General features: G+C 41.6%; 1 protein-coding gene across 1 annotated transcript in view; it reads left to right on the forward strand.

The window, feature by feature from the left end:
• Nucleotides 1–250: 250 nt before the first annotated feature.
• LOC308288955 (anoctamin-9-like) overlaps nt 251–24,961 on the forward strand; it is a gene marked incomplete at both ends in the record, with an annotated part of 51,521 nt that continues 26,810 nt past the window's right edge. Inside the window, 3 exons of the mRNA XM_080730428.1 lie at nt 251–397; nt 21,778–21,834; nt 22,288–22,413. Coding sequence (XP_080586554.1) covers nt 251–397; nt 21,778–21,834; nt 22,288–22,413 — 330 coding nt within the window. The remainder of the gene's footprint in view (nt 398–21,777; nt 21,835–22,287; nt 22,414–24,961) is intronic.

The following is a 24,961-nucleotide window of genomic DNA, read 5'->3' on the forward strand; positions in this document are numbered from 1 at the left end:
ACAGCCGATCTACAAGCACACAACGCCTCTACTTTTGTGCAACAGCCTTGTATGATGAAGCAGGGCTTTGCTTTGCGAAAAAATGCATTTGAAACTTGATACGAGGTTTCTGCCCGACAGTGACGATTCACTTTGTTGGCCGCCCAAAATGGAACGAAGGCCGACATTCTATTTTTTATTTTTTTCATAATGGCCGGCCTGGACCGGCCGGGAATGAACCGGCCGTTCGGGAGTTGTCCCGCTTTTCCCAATGGCCAGCACGTCCCTGTTGGAATCTGTAGCAATCTCAGATGTTGTTCTGCCAGTAGGGGGCACCAGCCAGGGCAGGAATTTAATGGAGGCCACGAAGGGGCCAGGGGCGGAGCGTCCGGTTAAGCTGAGTAAGCGGCCGCCCAAGGTGAAGGGGGCCTTAATTATTTTATACTTTAGCTATTGAAAAATAGCAGATCTACAAGCTCACAGCGCGGCACCGAGTGCCGCACTGCGAGCTTGTACATCTGCTATTTTTAAAAAGTCGTGAAAATGTGTGCAAATCTTATATGTTTTTTAAGCGAACATTTGTAACTAAAATGTTGCTTCTAGGGGGTCCCTGGAACTAGATATTTTGAGATGGGGGTCCAACCGGTCCATGGCCAAATACATAGGTTTGAGCACCACTGACACAGAAACATAGGTTTTTCAAAAAACCTTAGAAGGATTTGAAATATTCAGACTTTTTTCACGCTTTTTCAAAAATGCTGCGCTGTGAGCTTGTGTATCTGCTATTTTTCAATAGTTAAAGAACAACATAATGCTTAACAATGCGTTCCCAGTATAAATGGGTTAAACTCCCTCCCCCTATGAAGAACATTCATGGGGGGCCCGCAGTGAATCCTTGGACCAGAATCTGGTGTGACACCCATAGTTATCATCTTGATTGATTTTTTATTGAAGACTTTATTAGAAGTTTGCATAGGAAAAGGTTAAGTTTCATGACGGTACAGTTCACTGGTACAAGGTCTACTGAAAAGACTAAGCTTATTTCCACTGGAAACCATTCTCATATAACATTGAATGACAGACAGATAGAACACAGTACTATGCAGTAGGTATTAGGGGTGTAACGATATAGTAGCTGTATCGAACTTAAAAAATCGAAGTATATCGAAATGAAAACAGCTAAAATCGAATCGTATCGTTTTATTTTGTATCGTATTGAATCGGCAGTGCAAAGAATCGATTGTATCGATACTACCGCATTGTATTTAGCATTTTTAAGAAGACAATTTTAAAAGGAGGGGTTTAATTACCTTTCCTTTCCATTCCTGGTCTATCGATAAATGTGTGTAATCTCTGGGTTCATGTCAAGGTGCAGGTTTGTCAATATACAATGTCCATGTATTTGGCAGATAATCACTGTATTTACTTATTTATATCCATAATAATACATGTTTCCCTTAAAAACCTGCACTATCCACACCTTTCACACATATTTAATTTCTTTGCTAAATAGTTTCTATATCGATTTTAAATCATTGAATCGTATCATATCGACATGAATGAACCAACCATGCATCAAATCGCTATTAAAATATATTGTTACAGATATAGTCAGGAGAAAAAGGGGAAAACAATAAAAAAAAAACATACAGTAGGTAAATACAAATACATCATATAATAACGGCCTTGTATGGTTATCCAAACATTTCCCTCTCCCAGCCACCTCTCTCGTCTGCATCGAGCGGTCGCTGCCAAACTGTCTGATTATTTATTCAACGTTCAAACATTTGCCTCCTGAGACGATAAGAACAAAGTTCTCACGTTGTAATGGTTCTGTTATCACACAACACTTATTTTACATTATCTTTATGCAAACACTTCAGCTCTCCATGCATTCCCATGTTTGGTGGCATGAAGCACCCGAGAAAAAACAGCAGATCTACAAGCTCTGGACGCCTCGCACCCGCGAGGTGTCCAGAGCTTGTAGATCTGCTGTTTCTTTTCGTGCACGGCTATATTTGGTAAAGTGTCAGTTGGCTGTAGAGACAGTGGAGAGGATGGTGAGGTCATTCTATTAGAGATGACCTGATATGACAGGTCCATATGCTGAGAAAGGACTCAAGTATTTTACTTATATATCAATAATAGTATCAATAATGCAATGTAGAAATAAAAGTAAAAGTCTGGAATTGAAATTTTGTTAAGGTACAAAAGTATTGCCATCAAATTGTACCTAAAATATCAGACAATTGGAACTCATTGTGCAGAATGTCCTCTTTCACAAGTTTTTTTTATACTGCAGGGTGTGGGACCGCCAAATATTTGATTGTCATCTCTCTCAGCTACAGTAAGGGGTCCCTGCTTCACCTGTCTCTCAGCTAAGGGGTCCCTGCTACTGTGCTACATTTAAAAAAAGGGGGGGAAAATCTGCTAATGATTTTGCTTGCACATTTAAATCATAAATACTTTACATTATTTCCAACCATTTTCCAAAGCTGTTAGGAGTTCAATTATTGTTAAACATCTACATTACTTAATGTACTAAAAATATTTTGCCTGTTATCTCTGCTATGGCACCAACATCAATACAACATGGAATTGTGGACAACATCTTTATCCAAAGACAACAAAATATTCAAAGGTTTTGTGTCTGAGAGACTAAATGTCATCAAACGCTGGTTCTGTGTCTCAAATGATGAATACATTAATAAATAATGAAACTTGATATGAAAAGAGTTGAAAGCCACCGACTTATATGTGCTGCAGTTCCTACTTCATCCACCGGGTGTCGCTGATGTCCCGTGCGTCGTCCAGGTGAGCTGCTCTCTCACACACACACAGGTTTACCTGGATGTATGAGTGACGTCAACCTAACGTGACGTCAACAGGACACACGGAAGTGGTGTCCATAAAAAAAAGGAGAGACAAACTCTTCTAACGTTCAGTTTTTATCAGAGCTCCTGGGATTATGATCCATCTGTTGATATGTCCTTATTAGGACTGTTTGTCATGATTATGATGAGTGTCCTGTTGACATATTTCTGCATGTTGTGATCTCTTTTTTTTTTTTTTTTTTTTTTTTTTCTGCTTCAAAAGAAAACCGCCGAGATGTTTTTCAAAAGTCCAGAGGTAAGAAAACAATCTGTTGTTTAGTTCTTAAACTGACTTTCTTTCTCTGCTGTTGTTAATTAGATTTTATTTTAAAAACCCCTGCAAAAACAATGATCAGCTTCTAACTGTATTTAAATCCTAAAACAGTTAAAGAACTTAGAAAAAGAACTCATAAGAACAGAATCTGTTGTCTTTAACAGTGGTTGGAAAAAGTACTCACATTCTCTTTACTTGAGTAAAAGTATCAATACAGCAACGTAGATCTACTCTGTTACAAGTAAAAGTCGAGAATTCAAAATGTACTTGTAAAAAGTACGAAAGTTTTGCCATTGAAAATGTACTTAAAGTGACAAAAGTAAAAGTGCAAAATGTTTGAAAATAGCAGATCTACAACTCACAACGTGACACGTTGTGAGCTTGTAGATCTGCTACTTTCAAATAGCCAAGGTATATAATAGGGCTAAAGTGCATTAATGTATGTTTTATAATATTATAATTTAGATCTGCAAAGTAACTAAAAGTTTACAAATAATTGTAGTGGAGTAAAAGTACAATATTTGGATCTGAGATGCAGTGGAGAGTAGAAGTAAAAGTGTAGGAATTTGGAAATACTCAAGTAAAGTACAAATAACTCAAAAGTGTACTTATAAGTACAGTATAAGTACATCTACTTAGTTACTTTACATGACTGGTTTTTAAACTGTATATTTCTCACTGTTTGTTATTAATTAGACTTTATTTTAAAAACTCCTGCAAAAACAATGATTAATTTCTGTATTTAAAGTTTAAAACAGTTAAATCTGAAATCCAGACAGAGTTTGTGTAGTTAGTTTGTAACTGTGAGAGTATTTTAGTGTTAAAAGTTCTTGTAACCAAATGGACCCGTAACTATTGTCTCACTAATACTAACCCAGACCGTAGCCTAATAGTTCTCACACCTGTTCTTTCATGTCAAGGACCGCCGAAATTATACTATATAATTATAATATATGGCCGCGGACCCCCCACATCTAAACATAGTTTCTTCCAGGGACCCCCCAGAAGCAAAGAATAGAGTTAAACATGAAAACATCAAAGATTTGCACAAATTATCATTTTCTTTTCCAAAACAGCCAAAGTAAGCTATGATATATTAATTCATTTTGTAAAATAATTGTGACTTTTTATTGATTGATTGAAGAATAATTTTGTGTATTATTAAAGAACTATGCAAAAGGAAAAACAAAAAACAAAAAAAAAACAATTAGTCAGAAATCAGAAATAAAAAATGAAAATCAAAATATTGACAGTAAACAGGTCAGGGTGAGGCTAACACATTTAGCTGGGGACCCCCTGGTACCTCTAAATATATTTAGTATATGTACTAAATATATTGACAATTTCGTCAACAAAATCAAAACTAGACTAAAACATTAGGGAGGGACTGGTGGAGAAGAGAGTCATTTGTTTGCTCTCAGGTGTTGCGTGCTGAAATACAAGATCACAACGTGTCGTGAGCTTGTAGATCGGCTATTTTTGGCAAATAGCTTTGGTGTAGAGGGGAAAAAGAGCAGACTAAGTACAGAGTGAAAGGTCAAGTTTATTAAGATTTAAAATCAACTGATGATTGACTGATTGTGCTGTCAAACAATGAAACTATATGGAATCTATGAACAGGTTGTTGTGGGGGTCCCTGCTTCATCTGTCTCTCAGCTAAGGGGTCCCTGCTTCATCTCTCTCTCAACTAAGGGGTCCCTGCTTCATCTCTCTCTTTCAACTAAGGGGTCCCTGCTTCATCTCTCTCTCAGCTAAGGGGTCCCTGCTTCATCTCTCTCTCAACTAAGGGGTCCTTGGCCTGAAAACGTTGAAGACCCCTGGCCTATAGAATGCATCATGTCTACCTAACATGCTGTCTAAATGACATTCATTATTGTTATTGTCTTGTGTGATCATTGTCTTCAGCTGTACAAGCACTTTGTAACACTGGACTGAGGTACTAAGGTTTATTTTGATGTATTTATTTGGTTCCCTTTGAAAACTCTCAGAGTTAAATTACTATCAACACACGTGGCTTTGTTTACTGTAAACATGAGAGAGAGAGAGAGAGAGAGAGAGACAGACAGACAGACAGACACGCCTTGTGAGCTTGTAGATCGGCTATGTTCACAAATTCTTTAGAAAAAAGTTTTCTAATTAATGGTATTTCTTTGATTTTCCTTTTATCTCTTCATGAAATTAGACTACTGAAAAAAATTTTTTTTGAATTTGCTGGGCTATTATTGATGTATTTAATTACACTATGGGTCCATTTGGTTAATGTTTGAAGTCACATTACCCCTTAGCTGAGAGAGAGATGAAGCAGGGACCCCTTAGCTGAGAGAGAGATGAAGCAGGGACCCCTTAGCTGAGAGAGAGATGAAGCAGGGACCCCTTAGCTGAGAGAGAGATGAAGCAGGGACCCCCACAACCTTTTCATAGATTCCATATAGTTTCATTGTTTAACAGCGCAATCATCAGTTTATTTTGGATTGTGTCTTCAGATATTTAACCACTTGAACCGTAAATACTTAATAAACTTTCACTCTGTACTTAGTCTGCTCTTTTTCCCCTCTACACCAAACCTCTTTGCCGAAAATAGCAGATCTACAAGCTCACAACGCCTCGCGCTGCGAGGCGTTATATGGACACTAGGGTTCAAGTGGTTAATATAAAAAAGGGGAAAAAAGGTTCCCCCTGTAGTAACTCTGAGGACCCCCTAGGGGTCCCGGACCCCCTGTTGAAGACCCCTGCTCTATACTGTATAGCCAGTAGGTACTAATATTAAGTTAACCCTACTATGAAAATAGATCTCACAACATGTGGTACATTATTGGGGATACACTGTGATTGTGATATATAGATCTGCTTGTAGATCTATTCTAGTAGATGTTTTCAGATCTGATATGTTTGGTCAGGCTATTATGTATCAATCTTTGAATATATCCCTTTTCTAACATTTCTAACTCAAATATTTGCTTCTGGTTCTAGAAGACATTTCAAAGACTTGCGCACATGCATCAAAAATAGCAGATCTACAAGCTTGCAGCTCGGCACTCGTGGCCTGTCACAATTATTACATAATCGTCTAATCGCAATTATTTTTGCATAATCGTTTCCATGTTGAGAAATGTTAATATGGTTTCAAACACTTTCAAAAAGTAGATGTACTTATACTGTACTTACCGCGACACGTTGTGAGCTTGTAGATCTGCTATTTCCACTATCATTTTTAAGTGTAAAATGTGTCAAATATGTCACTTATTTCTTTGTATATTCAGGTTATGTGTCATATCTGCCATGTGCAACTTCAAAGCCTACAAGCCAAACAGAAATGTAATTGTTAACGACGAAAACACAATTAAATCGTTAATCACAATTATTTGAGTGACAATTGATCGTCATGTAAAATGTCATAATGGTGACAGCCCTAGTACCGCGCTGAGAGCTTGTAGATCTGCTATTCTTTCAATAGTTGAAGTATAGAATAATGTTTAAAGTGATGATGCGTAATAATAATGTGATCCAAGTATGTACAGTGTGATGATGACACTGGGGCCACAATACTGAACCGAACAGCCCATACCGAATGAACCCAATTTCTTAAAGGACAACTTTAGTTTGTTACAACAAGGGTTCATATTTTAGATTGTAATTAAAGAATATAAAAGATGAGTGTTAAAATGATTTCATTTACTTCTTTCTATTGTTTTAGAGATTCTTATTTCTGTGGCTGGGGGCATGCGTACAACCTTTAATGGTTGGATGTGACTTATGGGGGCTAGAAGTGTTACTGTAAATAGCAATAAAGAAACTGCTGGCTTATTGTGTCTAAAAAGACATATTTAGCCACTTGTACGCATGCCCCCATGCGTACGCATGCCCCACATTTTAGCACGGTAAACGCGATAAAACAAAAGAACGAAGCAAATGAAAACATTTTAACACTCACTTTTCTTTTCTCTAATTACAATCTAAAATATGAACCCTTGTTGTAAAAAACAAACAAAGTTGTCCTTTAATTCTTTTGGGTGTGGCCACATAAAAACATAATTGTAACTCTTTCTGTACACTTTTTGGGAGAAAATCTTCCTCCTAGTATAATCATAATAACTGATTATCATGTTTTAGGGGGGAAAACAAATGATTGCACCCCATCTTTAAAACTAACTGAACATTTTGGATTTTTTTTTTTTTTTTTACCGCACTGAAACTGTGAGCCAAAAACCGAGATACGAATCGAACCGTGGGCTGACTGAACCGTGGGCTGACTGAACCGTGGGCTGACTGAACCGTGGGCTGACTGAACCGTGGGCTGACTGAACCGTGGGCTGACTGAACCGTGGGCTGACTGAACCGTGGGCTGACTGAACCGTGGCACCCTTAGGTGACACGCAGTCATGTGACGTCAGTCACCTTTCACCCTCCATTTCACTTTCTAAACGACAACTCCTCCTTTTCACCCTAAAGGTCTGAGTGTGTTTCTCTACCCTGTGTTTACACTGTGTGTGTGTGTGTGTGTGTGTGTGTGTGTGTGTGTGTGTGTGTGTGTGTGTGTGTGTGTGTGTGTGTGTGTGTGTGTGTGTGTGTGTGTGTGTAGTGCTAAACCTTGAAAGACGTTCCTCCTATATTCAGTGCATCATCATCAGTAGTTCAATACAATGAAAATTACAAAGTGCTTCTTTTTATTTTAACTCTAAAGAAGTGGCTTAGCGTCACGTGCCACCTGGCCCCAGAACATGGATAGTAGTGACATTAGTATGATCATTTAGAGGTGACAGTGAGCGGTCCGTTTTGTATAATGTGTCATCTTTTAACGATTCTATTAGAACAGCAATTTAACACAGAGAGACAGAAATGGTAAATGGCACCTTTATCCAATGTGCTTTACATCACACACATTTGTACAGCGATGTCAGAGGAAACCACGCTTGGCACCAACCTGCTCATCAGGAGCAGTTAGGGGTTCAGAGTCTTGATAATTAACACCAACCTGCTCATCAGGAGCAGTTAGGGGTTCAGAGTCTTGATAATTAACACCAACCTGCTCATCAGGAGCAGTTAGGGGTTCAGAGTCTTGATAATTAACACCAACCTGCTCATCAGGAGCAGTTAGGGGTTCAGAGTCTTGATAATTAACACCAACCTGCTCATCAGGAGCAGTTAGGGGTTCAGAGTCTTGATAATTAACACCAACCTGCTCATCAGGAGCAGTTAGGGGTTCAGAGTCTTGATAATTAACACCAACCTGCTCATCAGGAGCAGTTAGGGGTTCAGAGTCTTGATAATTAACACCAACCTGCTCATCAGGAGCAGTTAGGGGTTCAGAGTCTTGATAATTAACACCAACCTGCTCATCAGGAGCAGTTAGGGGTTCAGAGTCTTGATAATTAACACCAACCTGCTCATCAGGAGCAGTTAGGGGTTCAGAGTCTTGATAATTAACACCAACCTGCTCATCAGGAGCAGTTAGGGGTTCAGAGTCTTGCTCAAGGACTCTTCCACACTAACTCTGGGGGAGCCCGGGATCCAACTGGGAACCCTCTGTGTTCTAATCCCGGGCAATCAATGAAACTGTATGGAATCTAGTAGGCCTGTCCTCTAAAAATCGACGAATCGACGCGTCGTTTTAAGCCCCGCGAATCGACGCCAATTGTTTGAGTCAAAGCGAAAATATATATATTTTTTATATCACCAGTTAGCCAACTACTGCGGTGCACTGCTGGACTGGTGAGGTGTCATGTACTTCCAATGAGAAGTAGCAATTGGCGAACAGTTATTCATTGTCTCGCACCAGCGTAGGGGTGAAAGTGAGACAGAAACGGACAGAACGGTTCAGAACCGTCGCCTCGTTAAAACATTCGGAGCCGGGAAGGTGTTCCGTTAAGAGGAGGAAGCACGCTGTCCTGCCACAGCACAAACGCGCGTCCACGAAGTAAACACTCTTCTAAAGTCAAATTAACATACACAAGTGTAGGTTACAAGTTACGTTTTCTAATTAAAGTGCTTCTGAATTGTTCCAGTGTTGTAATCCATGATGAATGATTGTGTTTCGCTGCGTTTGCGTTCATGACAAGTCCACATTGCTGGCTCTGGCCGGGAGCTGTGCCTCCACCTTTTTATGATCAGTTTCTGAAATGAATCCGTTCTCGACACTGACTCATTACTCTGTCAGTGCTCTGTGTCCCGCGACTGCGGACTGGATCCTATCGTTCATTTAAAAGAGCCGTTCAAGAGAGCGGAATCGTTCGCGAATGTCTCATCTCTACTGCACGCTGCAGAGAGACGGGGCAGGTTGAACAGCGGAGCTGCGGAGATGTTTTATTTGTTTTAACGGTGTTATAACTCTATGGTTGTACACTGCTATGCAGATAACATTTGTGCTCGCGCACCGATATCACCGAAAACACTGTGTATTCAATTCATCTCTTATTATTGTATTATGTAGACATGGTTTAAAGCAACACTTTTTCTTTTCTTTTTTTTTTTTTTTCTTTTTACACAAAGTAGACTATAAAACGATTCGTCGACGCGTCGGATTAACCCCCGCGACTCGAATCGACTCCATAAATCCTGAGTCGAGGACAGGCCTAGAATCTAGGAACAGGTTGTCAGGTCAGTCAGCCAGTCAGCCAGCCAGTCAGCCAGCCAGCCAGCCAGTCAGTCAGTCAGTCAGTCAGTCAGTCAGTCAGTCAGTCAGTCAGTCAGTCAGTCAGTCAGTCAGTCAGTCAGTCAGTCAGTCAGTCAGTCAGTCAGTCAGTCAGTCAGTCAGTCAGTCAGTCAGTCAGTCAGTCAGTCAGTCAGTCAGTCAGTCAGTCAGTCAGTCAGTCAGTCAGTCAGTCAGTCAGTCAGTCAGTCAGTCAGTCAGTCAGTCAGTCAGTCAGTCAGTCAGTCAGTCAGTCAGTCAGTCAGTCAGTCAGTCAGTCAGTCAGTCAGTCAGTCAGTCAGTCAGTCAGTCAGTCAGTCAGTCAGTCAGTCAGTCAGTCAGTCAGTCAGTCAGTCAGTCAGTCAGTCAGTCAGTCAGTCAGTCAGTCAGTCAGTCAGTCAGTCAGTCAGTCAGTCAGTCAGTCAGTCAGTCAGTCAGTCAGTCAGTCAGTCAGTCAGTCAGTCAGTCAGTCAGTCAGTCAGTCAGTCAGTCAGTCAGTCAGTCAGTCAGTCAGTCAGTCAGTCAGTCAGTCAGTCAGTCAGTCAGTCAGTCAGTCAGTCAGTCAGTCAGTCAGTCAGTCAGTCAGTCAGTCAGTCAGTCAGTCAGTCAGTCAGTCAGTCAGTCAGTCAGTCAGTCAGTCAGTCAGTCAGTCAGTCAGTCAGTCAGTCAGTCAGTCAGTCAGTCAGTCAGTCAGTCAGTCAGTCAGTCAGTCAGTCAGTCAGTCAGTCAGTCAGTCAGTCAGTCAGTCAGTCAGTCAGTCAGTCAGTCAGTCAGTCAGTCAGTCAGTCAGTCAGTCAGTCAGTCAGTCAGTCAGTCAGTCAGTCAGTCAGTCAGTCAGTCAGTCAGTCAGTCAGTCAGTCAGTCAGTCAGTCAGTCAGTCAGTCAGTCAGTCAGTCAGTCAGTCAGTCAGTCAGTCAGTCAGTCAGTCAGTCAGTCCGTCCGTCCGTCCGTCCGTCCGTCCGTCCGTCCGTCCGTCCGTCCGTCCGTCCCACCCAGGTTAAAGGTTTGGTGTGAAGGTTTCTCTCTGTGTTGTCATGGTAACACCTCTGATAAACAGCTGTTATCAACCTGCAGGTTGTAAATGCTTCCAGACTGGAAGGTTATTTACATAGTCTAGCGCAGTGGTTCTCAACCTGTGGGTCGGGACTCCCAGAGGGGTCCCCAAATTATTTTGGGGGGTCCCCAGATGATTAACTTGATGTGCAACATTGTTTTCTCTCTCAACAGTAAACAAACCAACATAAAGTTTAAGTGTATAGAGGGTATCTGCACATTTATAAAGTGACAATTTAAGGACTTTTTAATACCTCTAAAATGACAAATTAAACATTGGCCAAATTGTCAAATATTAGAGGAAGAAATGGTGAAAATAGCAGATCTACATGCTCACAATAGAACCGTGTTATACAAAATGTAATGTCTCAACTCTTAGTGTTTTTATCATTATAATGGATAAACCTAAACAAACCAGTTCACATGAACAATACTGATGTAAAATAAGATATCTGAACGGCTACATTTATTTTATACAATTAAAATGTCATGAACCAGCACAGTTAAAGAGGCTACATAGGAGGAATGTACTTGGAATGGGAAACAATGGGTATAAATGTCTCCACCCATTCATTCTGTATGGAAGTGCTGGGTTTACAGGTTCTCTTTGTGATTCTACTGGCTGTTGAAAACAAAGCACTCTTTAGATCACAATCTACCTTCTGAGCAGCCCCCCCCCCCCCCCCCGTAGCCCAAACAAGTAGCCTTGTTTACATTGGGGTCCTTTGTACTCTATTCATTGAGACAATACATGACACACACACACACACAGAACTATTGATTGTTTGGAGTATTTATTAGAAGTTTTGCATAGGAAAAGGTACAGCTTCATGACAGTACAGTTAACTGGTATAAGGTCAACTAAAAGGAAACCCTCAAGAAAGCACATGACCCAGGGTAACCTCGCCAGGCTTTCTGAGGGAAAGCGGTTTGATCTGGTCTAGGCTGGAAACCACAAGCCAAAGAAGCGGCGTCGCTTTGATTTGGTTTCCTCCGTTTGTTTCCCCAATCCCTATTAAAATGCTCCAGTAGCCTCGTGTAGTCTTGCCAGTCGCTAACAGTTGGACTAAAAGATGCATAATAACAAACACATTTTTCAAAAGCAAAACTACGCCGCATCAAGGAGTTTATTAGGTAGGCCCTAATATAAACGTATGTCCTTGAGCGCAGGGGAATATTTTGGGTTAAAACTGAATCCGGTTTGATAGTTCCGGCAAATTGTAGTCCTTAAGGACTACAACATGACGTAGAGTGGTTTCCTTTAAGGACTACAACATGACGTAGAGTGGTTTCCTTTAAGGACTACAACATGACGTAGAGTGGTTTCCTTTAAGGGCTACAACATGACGTAGAGTGGTTTCCTTTAAGGACTACAACATGACGTAGAGTGGTTTCCTTTAAGGACTACAACATGACGTAGAGTGGTTTCCTTTAAGGACTACAACATGACGTAGAGTGGTTTCCTTTAAGGACTACAACATGACGTAGAGTGGTTTCCTTTAAGGACTACAACATGACGTAGAGTGGTTTCCTTTAAGGGCTACAACATGACGTAGAGCGGTTTCCTTTAAGGACTACAACATGACGTAGAGAGGTTTCCTTTAAGGACTACAACATGACGTAGAGTGGTTTCCTTTAAGGACTACAACATGACGTAGAGTGGTTTCCTTTAAGGGCTACAACATGACGTAGAGTGGTTTCCTTTAAGGACTACAACATGACGTAGAGTGGTTTCCTTTGAGAACTACAACATGGCGTGTTGTGGTTTCCTTTAAGGGCTACAACATGACGTAGAGTGGTTTCCTTTAAGGGCTACAACATGACGTAGAGTGGTTTCCTTTAAGGACTACAACATGACGTAGAGTGGTTTCCTTTGAGAACTACAACATGACGTAGAGTGGTTTCCTTTAAGGACTACAACATGACGTAGAGTGGTTTCCTTTAAGGACTACAACATGACGTAGAGTGGTTTCCTTTAAGGACTACAACATGACGTAGAGTGGTTTCCTTTAAGGGCTACAACATGACGTAGAGCGGTTTCCTTTAAGGACTACAACATGACGTAGAGAGGTTTCCTTTAAGGACTACAACATGACGTAGAGTGGTTTCCTTTAAGGACTACAACATGACGTAGAGTGGTTTCCTTTAAGGGCTACAACATGACGTAGAGTGGTTTCCTTTAAGGACTACAACATGACGTAGAGTGGTTTCCTTTGAGAACTACAACATGGCGTGTTGTGGTTTCCTTTAAGGGCTACAACATGACGTAGAGTGGTTTCCTTTAAGGGCTACAACATGACGTAGAGTGGTTTCCTTTAAGGACTACAACATGACGTAGAGTGGTTTCCTTTGAGAACTACAACATGATGTAGAGTGGTTTCCTTTAAGGACTACAACATGACGTAGAGTGGTTTCCTTTAAGGGCTACAACATGACGTAGAGCGGTTTCCTTTAAGGACTACAACATGACGTAGAGTGGTTTCCTTTAAGGGCTACAACATGACGTAGAGTGGTTTCCTTTAAGGACTACAACATGACGTAGAGTGGTTTCCTTTAAGGACTACAACATGACGTAGAGTGGTTTCCTTTAAGGGCTACAACATGACGTAGAGTGGTTTCCTTTAAGGACTACAACATGACGTAGAGTGGTTTCCTTTAAGGACTACAACATGACGTAGAGTGGTTTCCTTTAAGGACTACAACATGACGTAGAGCGGTTTCCTTTAAGGGCTACAACATGACGTAGAGCGGTTTCCTTTAAGGACTACAACATGACGTAGAGTGGTTTCCTTTAAGGACTACAACATGACGTAGAGTGGTTTCCTTTAAGGACTACAACATGACGTAGAGTGGTTTCCTTTAAGGGCTACAACATGACGTAGAGTGGTTTCCTTTAAGGACTACAACATGACGTAGAGTGGTTTCCTTTAAGGACTACAACATGACGTAGAGTGGTTTCCTTTAAGGACTACAACATGACGTAGAGTGGTTTCCTTTAAGGGCTACAACATGACGTAGAGCGGTTTCCTTTAAGGACTACAACATGACGTAGAGTGGTTTCCTTTAAGGACTACAACATGACGTAGAGTGGTTTCCTTTAAGGACTACAACATGACGTAGAGTGGTTTCCTTTGAGAACTACAACATGGCGTGTTGTGGTTTCCTATCCAGACCGGATCAAACCTCGAAAAGTGAAGTGATCCCAGACTAGACTCAGGGTATTTATATTGAGATCCTTTTTAACTGGTATAACGTTGAATGACAGATAAAACACAACCATAGGGAAAACATAATGCCAGTCAGAAATTAGAAATAAAACATCACAACCAACGTGAAGTGAGCTGTGCTAGTATGCACTGTATGAGTTAATTTCATTAAGCATCCAGTGAAGCTTGGCCAACCCTAACCCTGGTCGCACAACACACTTTGAGCGCTTTGTGCAAATATGTAGGCCAGATGTAGGCCAGATGTAGACCAGATGTAGACCACAGATGTAGACCAGATGTAGACCAGATGTAGGCCAGATGTAGGCCAGATGTAGGACAGATGTAGGACAGATGTAGGACAGATGTAGACCAGATGTAGGCCAGATCATGTTGGACAGATCATGTAGGACAGATATAGGCCAGATCTAGGACAGATGTAGGCCAGATGTAGGCCAGATTGTGTAGGTCAGATGTAGTGACCCTGGCCGTACAACAAGCTTTGGACAAAGCCTATGGTTGTCACGATTATGACATCTCACACATGACGATTGTCACTCAAATAATTGTGGTTAACGATTTAATTGTGTTTTTGTCCTTGACAATTACATTTGGCATGTAGTCTTTGAAGTTGCACATGGCAGATATGAAGCATAACCTAAAAAAAGAAATTACTGACATTTGTTCAGAATAACATTTATAGTGGAAATAGCAGATCTACAAGCTCACTTGTGAGCTTGGGGGACTGCCCGTAAGTCTGAAATCTCATTAGTCCTACATCTCAAGTTAGGGTTAGGTTTTAGGGTTAGGTTTAGGCATAGTTTTACTGAGGTTAGGTTTAGGCATAGTTTTACTGAGGTTAGGTTTAGGCATAGTTTTACTGAGGTTAGGTTTAGGCATAGTTTTACTGAGGTTAGGTTTAGGCATAGTTTTACTGAGGTTAGGTTTAGGCATAGTTTTACTGAGGTTAGGTTTAGGCATAGTTTTACTGAGGTTAGGCCGGTTAGGTTTAGGTTTAGGCATAGTATTTTTCACCAGGTTAACATCACCAGATTCTGACTAATGGGATGTAGGGTGTGTGTGTGTGTGTGTGTGTGTGTGTGTGTGTGTGTGTGTGTGTGTGTGTGTGTGTGTGTGTGTGTGTGTGTGTGTGTGTGTGTGTGTGTGTGTGTGTGTGTGTGTGTGTGTGTGTGTGTGTGTGTGTGTGTGTAGCCATATTACATCACCAATTACATCATAGACCACATACAGTATGTCAAACTCAAGGGCCGGGGGCCAAATCAGGCCCGTGAATTATCTTTGGCCCGCGGGATGATATTTAATTACTATTAGAACTGGCCCACTGGCCATAGGCGATTTTAAGGGGTGTCCTAGGGTGCACGTGCACCCCCTGGCCGCCAGGCGGCCATTTTGATTTTATTTTTTAATTATTAAATAAAACCGTGATCGTGATTTGTAAAATGTGCGCAAAAAGAGAGGTGGAGGGGCAAGTATAGTAGTTCACTTGACACTGACAGTAATGCTAATGAACGTGAACCAGAGGAGGTGGACGGAGCTTGCAGCAGCAGTGATCCAGCCACCGACATCACTGTGGAAGGCTCGCCGTTGCCGGAGACCGAGGCCCCGGTTCCTCCACAGCAAGCAAGCCCCACTCCAGACTCAACTGTTGTTACCCCAGGCCCAGACCCAGAGGAGCCAAATGAAGCCAACTTTGTTCATGAAAGAGACCCTTGCCATGGCCCGGATAAAGCCAAGCAGTTTTTGGCTTTGGGTCCATATCAGCCAGAAGATGTAGAATGTCCATTAAAGGCCGCTGGCGAAAAACATCGCAAATTCAGAAAGGAGTGGTTTAAAGATTTTGCCTGGCTGGAGTATAGCGTGCGCCATGACCGGGCGTTCTGCTTTCCATGTCGGGCCTTTGGTTCTGAGAACGCCGAGCAAGCTTTCAGGAGGACAGGTACATAAAGACACATCTCTGTTTACACAATGCTGTTGTACTCCCTCCAAGTGCATAGTCTATTATGTTCCCTTTTTTCAACTGTTTCGTTATATTGAAGAGAATGTGCGCAAAAAAAAAGAAATGGAGGACACGACACTGTTTGAAAAGAAACTTGCTTTTTTTCAAGAGAAGGGAATGCATAATTCTGATTCATTTGGTACATTAAAACACGTCTACACACTGTACCTCACCATACCAGTTACGAGTGCTTCAGCTGAGCGCAGTTTCTCTACTTTGAGACAACTAAAAACGTATTTACGGACAACCATGACTGATAAAAGAGTGTCAGATATAGGCATTTTACAGATTGAGAAAATACACGAAATTAAAGTGCAGAAAATAATTGAAAGGTTTGCAAGTGCCAAAACCCGGAGGCTGCAGTTCATTGTGTAATAAGGATGTGTCTACTATTTGTTTTTGTGAAATGCTTATTTGACACTGTAAATGACTGCTTGATTGCTTGATGAATGATGATTAACTTGATGTTTGGCTTTATATGTCCTGGCTGTGCTGCCTCTGTCTGCAAAATAAGTAAATAAATCCTATAGATAGACATATGGTGTCTAGAAAAAGAAGCACCTGTTTTACACTTTTTTTTGTTTATATTGTGTTACATTTGGGTACAAAATTAACTGCAGAAATCCGCTAAAACAACATTACAAAACCGCTAATATCCGCAATTTTTTTCGCGTGCGCGCGCGCGCAGCGCGCGCGCGCATGAGGTAATAGAGGTCGTGCACCCCCTGCTGGAAGAGGCTAGAATCGCCTATGCCACTGGCCACTGGTATATTGCACATGCAATGCTTGGGATTCAAACCAAGGTCTCCCGCATGAAATTCCAACATCTTACCCATCAGACCAAAGGGATATCCCTAGACTTTTGATGCCATCAGGCTGAGGCAATGAGTCACTCTGTTACACACGCACCACCATAATACTACAAGTCCCACAACCTCTGGGATCCGTTCCTTTCAAAGAGCCGTTCAAAACACTGTCTCGTTTTAGTTACTTTGTAGTTTTCGATTATGAATTTATGATTACAAATTAGGCTACTTAAACCCTATATACATTTTTACCATATATACATTTCTGCCATTTGAAAATAGCCGATCTACCAGCTCACAATGCGTCGCAACGCGACGCATTGTGAGCTGGTAGATCTGCTATTTTCTAATGATTTTTCTACATTGTATTTATTGGAAAACTTGTGAAATAGGTCATTCTATATAGTGACTACTTTCTACTATTGGTACTTTAAGTACATTTTGATACCAATACTTGTTAAAGGAGCTATAGTCAACTTTTTCATTGTAGGGCCAACACTTTGTTTACATCCTAGTCTATAGACTAGAATGTAAACAAAGTGTCGGTCTGACAATGGCCAAAATTATTATTTTATCATTATTTTACGCTTTTTGTGTTCATTTTTGAATAGAAACACATAATATGAAGCTTATTTTTTCATTTTTGAATAGAAACACATAATATGAAGCTTATTTTTTTTATAAAATTTTTCGAAACATTATTTTTATTTTAGCATCCGTTTTTCAAGAAAAAGTTGACTATAGCTCCTTTAAGCCTACTTTACATTTTGAATTCCGAACTTGTGGCAGAGTATTTCAACTTTGCAGTAACGATACTTTTATTTACTGTAAGTAAAGAATTTGAGTTCTTTTTTTCCACCACTGTCTGTTCGATTAGAAAAGGAACGGCTCCCTACTGCGAACCGGATCCCATCGTTCATTTCAAAGAGCCGTTCAAAAGACTCGATTCGTTTGCGAACGTCCCACCTCTAGTACGTGAGAGAGATGCTGAAAGCCTCAGACTGCCGGAGGTGAAAAGTCAGTTTTGTTTATGAGTTGAGGGCGAGTCAGGACATGTTGAGAGAGCTGCTATCCTCACTGTTCATTTAGAAAGCAGGTTAAATCAGTGGCTCTAAAACAGGGCTTTTCACAGTGGGTGACGGGGCACCCTGGGGTGCCGTGACGGCAGTCCAGGGGTGCCACGAGATCACTTGATAATATTTGGAACTTATTGGACACTTGAAAAAAAAAATTGTGTAATTTTAAACTTGAAGTACAAAGTTATTTTCAGTCAGTTCTAACCAAAATGGCTGTTATCTCAACGTTTTCCTCGCAACATAATCACTAAAATATCGTCATTGTCGGGCAGAAACCTCGTATCTCCAAGTTTAAAATGTCTACGTCTTTTGGTAAAGCAAAGCCCTGCTTCATCATACAAGACTGTCGCAAAAAAACTAGTGAAAACAGCCGATCTACAAGCACACAACGCCTTGCGATGCGAGGCGGTGTGTGCTTGTAGATCTGCTGTTTTCACTAGTTTAGTACATTTTATAGATGATAAATACAAAACGAACGGTTTTGGACATACAAGGTTTCCACCCGACAACGACGATATGCTATAAATATAAGGTGCTTGGAGTGAAAGTTATAATGTAGGGGTGTCTTGGATTAAAACATATGGGGTGCCCTGAGACAAAAAAGTTTGGGAACCCCTGGTCTAAAACCCTTTCACGTTAAAGATCCCCTGAATTGATTGTATGGTCAAGGACCCCCCAAGGACCCCCATCTGAACATAGTTTATACCAGGGAAGATCTTTGATCCCCATGGAAGGAGCTGAGCTCCAACAGTTTACTATGAAAACCAGCACATCTTGTCCTCGTATCTCTGTCTGTCACGCCTGACACACATCACTGTGACATCACAGGTCTATGGCTTTGTCGCTCTGACGTCACTGTGATGTCAGGGGAACCACTCTTAACAGAATGGGTTTGTCGCTCTGACATCACGCTCTGGCTTCACTGTGATGTCACGCTAACAGAATCCCTTTTATGCCCATATATGGAGTTCCCTGATGTTATCAATCTCACTCAACAGTAAACAAACCAACATACAGTATAAGTGTGTACAGGGTATCTGGCCAAATTGTTAAATATTATAAAAATAGGCAAACTGATATTGTGAAAATAGCAGATCTACAAGCTCATGCATGAAGTTTGGCTATTTTCACAATATGTATCTGATGAGCAGCAGAGTCTTAACTAAATGTTAACGCCTCAACTACTACAGTAACAGTTCCATGTGCTTTTTTCAGGGTGGGGGGGGGGGGGGGTCCCCCCAGTTAAATAGGGTTATTTGGGGGGGGGGGGGGGTCCCCTGTTAAAATAGGGTTATTTGGGGGGTCCCCAGTTAAAGGTTATTTTGGGGCGGTCCCCAGTTAAAATAGGGTTATTGGTTATTTTAGGGGGTCCCCAGTTAAAATAAGGTTATTTGGGGGGTCCCCAGTTAAAGGTTATTTTAGGGGGTCCCCAGTTAAAATAGGGTTATTTGTGGGTCTCCCCATGCAGTTCAAACAGGGTTATTTTATGGGGTCACAGCCTGAAAAGTTTAGCAACCGCTGACATGCTCTGCCTGCAGCCATAATCACATTATTAATGGGTGCGTTGGATTCTATGTGCATCCTGTGCTGAAACACCCAGGGCTGATCTAACGCACCCATGCTTAATGTGATTATGCTCACCAAGCAGACATGTTTTTAGCTCTGCTGTTCTGAGCCTCAACTGGAAAACAGCGCTAGGAGCGCTCCTGTGGAGGTTGCATTTAGGCTTATTATGAAAACCTGCAGCTCATGTGTGTGCGTGCGTCAGTCAGTCGCGCGTCATGTCACCCTCCATATATGGCCAAGAGCCTCATGTCACCCTCCATATATGGCCAAGAGCCTCATGTCACCCTCCATATATGGCCAAGAGCCTCATGTCACCCTCCATATATGGCCAAGAGCCTCCTGTCACAGTCCATATATGGCCAAGAGCCTCCTGTCACCCTCCATATATGGCCAAGAGCCTCCTGTCACCCTCCATATATGGCCAAGAGCCTCATGTAAATGATAAATGGTAAATGGTGCATTTTATACAGCGCCTTTATCCAAGGCGCTTTACATAGATTGTAATGAATTCACACACACACACACACACACACACACACACACACACACACACACACACACACACACACACACACACACACACACACACACACACACACACACACACACATTCATTACATTCACACACACACACACACACACATTCATTACATTCACACACACACACACACACACATTCATTACATTCACACACACACACACACACACATTCATTACATTCACACACACACACACACACACACACACACACACACACACACACACACACACACACACACACACACACACACACACACACACACACACATTCATTACATTCACACACACACACACACACACACACACACACACACACACACACACACACACACACACACACATCGATGTCAGAGGAAACCATGCTTGGCACCAACCTGCTCATCATAGTCTAGTGGAATTTCTGAAAAATGTGATTGTTAGAGGCATTCTGGGGTAAAAGTTGGGAACCAGTCTATTTTACACAATTCAAGGGTGCTGAATCTGAAAAAAAAGGTTCCCAAGCAAAATTTTGAGTTCTTGACCTTCTAATTTGCATAACAAAATAGCTGCAGAATTGTCAATTTTAAACTATTTCTTCAAGGGAAATTTCACTTTCAAAAAACCTTTAGTAATTTTATCGTCTAATCAAGCTTTTGGGAACACCCAGGACACTTTTTGAGTTGTTTGATTCAGTTTAGATTTAGATATTTGATATTCATTTTATCAGACACGCCCCCTTCCTATACAAACCCATCGTAACTTCAAACTCCATTTTAACCATGAAAGATTTAATGAAAACACCCGTCCTTTTTTCTGGTGACTCCTGACATCCTCCTCATACGTGAGCAGGTTGTGTTTTGTCAATAACATTTTTCATTTATTTTTAATAATTTCTTAATTGTATTTAATTTTTTTAATTTCCCCAAAAGATTTTTGAAAGAGAAATATTGCTTGAATAAATAGTTGAAAATGTACAATTCGGCAGCCACTTTGTTATGCAAATTAGAAGGTCGAAAACTCAAAATTTTGATTGGTAACCAGGTTTTTCAGATTCTGCACCCTTGAATTATGTAAAATGGCCTGGTTCCCCACTTTTACCCCCAAATGCCTCTAACCTGCTTATAGAAGGCCTTTTACCCCCAAATGCCTCCAACCTGCTTATAGAAGGCCTTTTACCCCCAAATGCCTCCAACCTGCTTATAGAAGGCCTCTAACCTGCTTATAGAAGGCCTCCAACCTGCTTATAGAAGGCCTCTAACCTGCTTATAGAAGGCCTCCAACCTGCTTATAGAAGGCCTTATAGAAGGCCTTAACCTGCTTATAGAAGGCCTTATAGAAGGCCTTAACCTGCTTATAGAAGGCCTTTTTCCAGAATTACAGCCTGACTATCAGGAGCAGTTAGGGGTTCAGGACTCTTCCACACTAACTCTGGGGGAGCCCGGGATCCAACTGGGAACCCTCTGTGTTCTAATGACGGTTTCTCTACCCCCGAGCTACTGCCGCCCCTGTGTGTGTGTGTGTGTGTGTGTGTGTGTGTGTGTGTGTGTGTGTGTGTGTGTGTGTGTGTGTGTGTGTGTGTGTGTGTGTGTGTGTGTGTGTGTGTGTGTGTGTGTGTGTGTGTGTGTGTGTGTGTGTGTGTGTGTGTAAAGGGGAATAACATGTCTATCACTTGTGTTGACCCTGTCTGTCTTCCTGTCTGTCTGTCTGTCTGTCTGTCTGTCTTCCTGTCTGTCTGTCTGTCTGTCTGTCTGTCTGTCTTCCTGTCTGTCTGTCTGTCTGTCTCCAGGAGGACATTGAGCTGTGGGACAGACGTAAAGATGGACAGCCTCTACTTCCTGTTCTGGTGAGTCTCAACCATAGTTATATTTGTATATATTATAGAGAGCGGACGGCCCCGCCCCCAGCTGTTCATTTCAACGCAAGTTGCTCAGTGGCGTTTTGAAGCACACGGGAGAAGCTGAATCCAGGTGCATTGTGGGGGACAAAAATTGGATCATCTGGACGATCACATTTTTGTTTTACTTCGAGACGTAATTGGTAATTACGTCACGAACGTCGCTCTACGTCAGTACGTCCATTGAAACCCGGCCAGTAGGGCCAGTAGCTTCAATATTTACACACCGTTCTGGGGGCTTTGGTCTGAACTATAAAGCTCCTATGAACATTAAACAATGTGAACATTGTTTCAATTTAAATCACTGGTGTTCGACCATTTTCATATCAATTAGCATCATTATTTATTCTGCGTTTGATGACATTCAGCCTCTCACACCCCAACATGTCTTTGTGTCTCCAGCCCACCCAGATGTCATATGACTACGTGCTGGTTGCTGATAGGCTGGATGACCTGGAGGACTCCCACAAGGCTCAGCGGCAGAAAGACTTCATCAAACAACTGCAGAAGAAGAACATCAAAGTCACCGTGAGTCTGATCAAGGTTGATGTATGGAGATACGGCACTGACTGGTTTACTGGCGTGCTCGTCTTGCCAACGAATCTTAGCACAACGGTGGGGGCGCGGGGGTGACGGAGGCGCGCCGTCTCAAGGGACCTTGAGCCACGTGAGACACTGCCGAGCGGGCTAAAGCGAGCGAGTCGCTGTGTTGAGCGTTGCGACGTCCGCGCAAGTTGCTGCGAGCCGGCCCCCGATTTTCTACCCCCACCGTTGATCTCAGATCCGTTGGCAAATGCCAGGTCGCGGTTTACTGTGAGTCTGATCAAAGATGGTTGATTTATGAAGATAGGGCACCGGGAGTCGCTGTGGTTTGCAAGGTCCATTATTTATTCATCATTTGAGCCACTAGCCATGTTTTCATACACTTTACATTTGACAACAAACCTCAAAGTGCTACAGTACAGATAAATAAAAACATAGGATAAGGCATTTTGAAAGAGCAGTCAAAACAAGTTAAAACAAGTTAAAAAGGGCAGGGTTTTAAAAGCTAACCGAAAGCTTTGTTAAAGGGGTTATGCCACCTTAAGGGTTACTGTCACCTTAAGAAATTATATTAAAAACAAGTTAATATTTGTTTGATGTCATTGTGGGAATGCACGATAAGCCAATCAAATTAATTAATTGACTGTTACTTACTGTATGTCTGCACAATGTACATTTTCTTCCCATCGTCCGCAGGCTCGCTCTCACAGTCACAGCCCTCACAACTTCTCTGCTCCCACAGGGCTAGCTAGCTGGGCTAGCACTAAAGCTAACCAGCTAAAGACACACATTTATATATAAATCTGTGGCTATAAAAATTATATTTCCGGTGGTTACTGGTTGTTACTTCCCCATTGTTCATGGGAATATGCTTGTTTATGTTTATTCATTGAAATGGAAAACACAATGTTTTCACTGAGTTGGGCAGCTGCGCTCGAACTCATCCTCGAACTGCGTGCGGCTGTATAGATGTGACGTTCGCGAACGAATCAAGTCTTTTGAACGGCTCTTTGAAATGAACGATATGATTCGGTTCACAGTAGGGAGCCGTTCCTTTCTAATGAACAGTGGTGGGAAAAGTACTCAATTTCAGAGATCCAGCTCACTTCAAATAGCCATAAATCCCATATCTGCTGGGCGCACCGTGCAAGCCGTTCGGCCCGCTCAATAAATCCATAATAGCCATATCGCCAGCCAATGGCGTTTCCCCCTCGCCGTCAATCCCCAAAATTCTGACTCCTCCCTCAAACAGTCTGCCTGTGAGAATTCCCCCCCGCCGACAACCCCTCCCCCCGGACCAATGGGGGAGCAGGAGGGGGAGTTTTTGGACGTGCCCCGACCAATCCTTTGTTGCGGGGTTCCCTATTGATGGAATGGAGGCGGAGCGTTTCCTTGTTGTTTCCCTGTCTGTACTCTGTTGTTCTTCTTCACGCATTGGACTCCGTGCGAGTTTTGTACCGTGTGCTTGCTTTTGGAGACATATAATGTTTATTTTAGGTCGGAGACGGATACTAAAGCGTGATTATTACATTCAACCTGGTGATACGTGATACTGCTTTGAGCTTTGGCTGCCTGCGAGCTGGGCTGCTCTGGGCTTATCTCAACGCAAATTTATATATTGCTGTCGCTGTCCTCATCACTAAAGACCCCGTTTTGGATCTTTTCAAGTAATGAGTATAAAGGGATAGTCTACTGATTGTTCACACGTACTGTAACAACATTGCCATTGATTACTGCTATTGCTTACTGCTTAGCCTGCTACAGTATATTATGATGCATTTTATACAGCACAAGTGTCGATTGATTGGTTGTAGCTTACTTTATTTGCATAGGAAAAGGTACAAGTTACAGTGATACATGGTCAACTAAAAGGATAAACACCACAAGAAAGCTTACATTGGCTTGTTTTTACAACTACCCAATACAACATTAAATGGCAGACAAAAAAACAGTACTATGCAAACAATATCACCATAAGACAGTCCGAAAACAAAATAAAATAAATACATTGTATTTACAGTAAAAGGTGGGGGGGAGTATGTCAGAGATACTATATGTAATAGCGATCTAATGGTGGTGGTGAAGTCTTTAGGGACATATCAAATAACACAGTCAAAAAGCTTAAATTCACCTTCATGGCATTGGCATTTTTAGTGGACATAAGCATTTATAAAATACTAAATGAATAGCTATGCATATGAGTTGCATTCAGGTGTTAATTGACTGGTTTAAACAATAGCCTAGATGTTTATGCCTTATGTAAAACTATGGGTAAGTACTATGGGTAGCACTAATGAGCCCTATTACCAAGCCAACCCTAACCCATTGTTATTCAGAAAGGAAAACAAGCAACAAGCACACATTAAACACCACTGGTAAATATAATTTTAGGTTCTATTAACACAGTAGCCAATTGTACAGTTTGAAATCATAGCTATAAACCTGCTGATGTAGGCTAGCATTGCAGTTTATGTCAGACCAATTGATTTAAGTGCTTGTTATCACTGTGAATGCAGGAGGAGCTTGCATTCAC

The sequence above is a fragment of the Nannobrachium achirus genome (assembly GCF_963921795.1).
Source record: "Nannobrachium achirus genome assembly, chromosome: 7".
Taxonomy (NCBI): Eukaryota; Metazoa; Chordata; class Actinopteri; order Myctophiformes; family Myctophidae; genus Nannobrachium; species Nannobrachium achirus.